The 2,351-nt window shown below is 46.3% G+C and overlaps 1 protein-coding gene across 1 annotated transcript in view; it reads left to right on the forward strand.

Annotated features, from left to right (window-relative positions):
- The window catches only part of EMH_0005850 (ribosome biogenesis protein BMS1, putative), a gene marked incomplete at both ends in the record, with an annotated part of 9,279 nt that overhangs the window by 806 nt on the left and 6,122 nt on the right, over positions 1–2,351 (forward strand). Inside the window, 4 exons of the mRNA XM_013497336.1 lie at positions 16–65; positions 557–1,475; positions 1,530–1,666; positions 1,940–2,084. Coding sequence (XP_013352790.1) covers positions 16–65; positions 557–1,475; positions 1,530–1,666; positions 1,940–2,084 — 1,251 coding nt within the window. The remainder of the gene's footprint in view (positions 1–15; positions 66–556; positions 1,476–1,529; positions 1,667–1,939; positions 2,085–2,351) is intronic.

The following is a 2,351-nucleotide window of genomic DNA, read 5'->3' on the forward strand; positions in this document are numbered from 1 at the left end:
AAAGTGAAATACAAGGAAGACAGATAGACGATGATGAGGTGTATATACACCTCCCAGACACCAAGGTAAACCAACACAAGTTTTTTTTTTTTTTTTTTTTTTTTTTTTTTTTTTTTTTTTTTTTTTTTTTTTTTTTTTTTTTTTTTTTTTTTTTAATCTCCTTTGTCTCCTCTGTCTCCTTTTTTTTTGTTTTTTTTTTTTTTTTTTTTTTCCTTGTCTTTTGTCTCCTTTGTTTCCTCTGTCTCCTTTTTTTTTCTTTTTTTTTTTTCTTTTGTTTTTTGTCTCCTTTGTTTCTTCTGTCTCCTTTCTTGTTTTTTTCTTTTTTCTTTTATCTTTTATATTTTATATTTCTTCTTTTCTCCTTTGTCTCCTTTCTTTCTTTTGTCTCCTTTTTTTCGTCTGTCTCCTTGTCTCCTTTCTTCTGTCTCCTTTCTTTTATTTCCTTGTCTCCTTTCTTGTATCTTTTTGTTTCTTTCTGTATTTGTTTTTTTTATATGTGTTTGTCTCCTTTTTTTATTGTGTGTTTATTTGGGTGGGGTTGTTGTGGGGTGTATAGGTAGCCTTTACCCCGAAGGCGCAGCTAATTAAAGAGAGAGAAGCAGCAACCAGCAGCAGCAGCAGCAGCAGCAGCAGCAGCAGCAGCAGCAGCAGCAGCAGCAGCGGCAGCGAGAGTGAGGGGGATGATAGTGACAGCAGCAGCAGCAGCAGCAGCAGCAGCAGCAGCAGCAGCAGCAGCGTAGAGACAGATGAGGAAGAAGAAGAGATAGGGGACTCGGTGAGGATGGTAAGACAGCTGCAGCAAGGAGACAGTTTGCTGCTGCAGCAGCTGCAGCAGCAGCAGCTGCAGCTGCTTGATTCCTCCACCAGGTGTATAGACAGCTCAGCAGCAGCAGCACCTCCTCCTCCCCGTCGTGCTGCTGCAGCAGCAGCAGCAGCAGCAGCAGCAGAGGAGACAGAAGAAGAAGAAACAGAGACGGAGACAGAGACAGAGACAGAAGGAGACAGCGGGGAGGAGACAGATACAGAGACAGAGACAGAAACAGAGACAGAGACAGAAACAAAAATAAAAATAAAAAATAAAAATAAAAATAAAAACAACACTGAAGGAGAAACCAAACAAGCAGCAGCAGCAACAGCAGCAGCAGCAGCAGCAGCAGCAGCAGCAGCACCAGGATCCATCGTGCTGCAGCACCTCAGCAGCAGCAGCAGCAGCAGCAACTCTTTCACTCGTCTCTCTCTTGCAGATGCGGTGTATGGGGACCCCAACATCAGCAGCAAACCAAATAAAAACAGCAACAGCAACAGCAGCAGCAGCAGCAGCAGCAGCAGCAGCAGCAAGAGAGAGGGTCAGCTGTCTCTCTTCGATGATTCAGACGGAGACACAGATGAAGACGAGGAGGATACAGCAATGGGGGCCCCGCCCCCCCCGGGGGGCCCCCCTGTGGGGGGCCCCCAGGGTAGACGGAGACTATATGGTAATATTGCTGTTGCTGCTAGCTGTTCCGGTTTGTCTCCTTGTTTTGAATCAGGAGACAATGCTGCAGCAGAGACAGCAGCAATATATAAAGCTATGGGGATCGACGATCCCAACAACCCCACAGTTGTTGAGGCCGTTTGGACCCCACAGTTTATTAAAGCTATTAAGGTTAGGAATTGGAGAGAGATGGTGCTGCTGCTGTTGCTGCTGTTGCTGCTGCTGGTGCTGCTGTTGCTGCTGCTGTTGCTGCTGCTGGTGCTGCTGTTGCTGCTGCTGTTGCTGCTGTTGCTGCTAAGAGGGGTGCTGCTGCTGTTGCTGCTGGAGTGTTGTTGCTGTTGCTTCTGCTTCTTCTTCTGCTGCTGCTGCTTCTGCTGCTGCTGCTGCTGCTGCTGTTGCTGCTGCTGTAGTGTGGTGGTTGTGTGTAGAGTGTGTTTATTTGGTGGGGTTGTTGTTGGTGTGCAGCGGCAGTGTTTTATAACGGGGGGGTGGGTGGAGCTGGAGGAAGCAAAGAAAACAGCAGCAGCAGCAGCAGGAGATTTTGCTGCTGCTGCTGCTGCTGCTGCTGCTGATGCTGCTGATGCTGCTGCTGATGGTGGTGATTCCACAGGTAAGCAACAAAGCATAAAGAGGGAGATATAAACAATCATACATATCTAGGGTTTAGGGTTTAGGGTTTAGGGTTTAGGGTTTAGGGTTCTCAGCTTTGTGTGGTATGTAGGGCTCAGGATCTATGGTTTAGGGTTTAGGGTTTAGCTGTGTCGCTAGCTTTAGGGCTTAGGGTTTAGGGTTTAGGGTTTAGGGTTTAGGGTTTAGGGTTTGCAGCATCTATCATATTACAACAAACAGCAGAACAAAAGAAAAACAAAAAAAAAAC

Source organism: Eimeria mitis, genomic scaffold (assembly GCF_000499745.2).
Source record: "Eimeria mitis Houghton genomic scaffold, Emh_scaff261, whole genome shotgun sequence".
In the NCBI taxonomy this organism is placed as follows: domain Eukaryota; phylum Apicomplexa; class Conoidasida; order Eucoccidiorida; family Eimeriidae; genus Eimeria; species Eimeria mitis.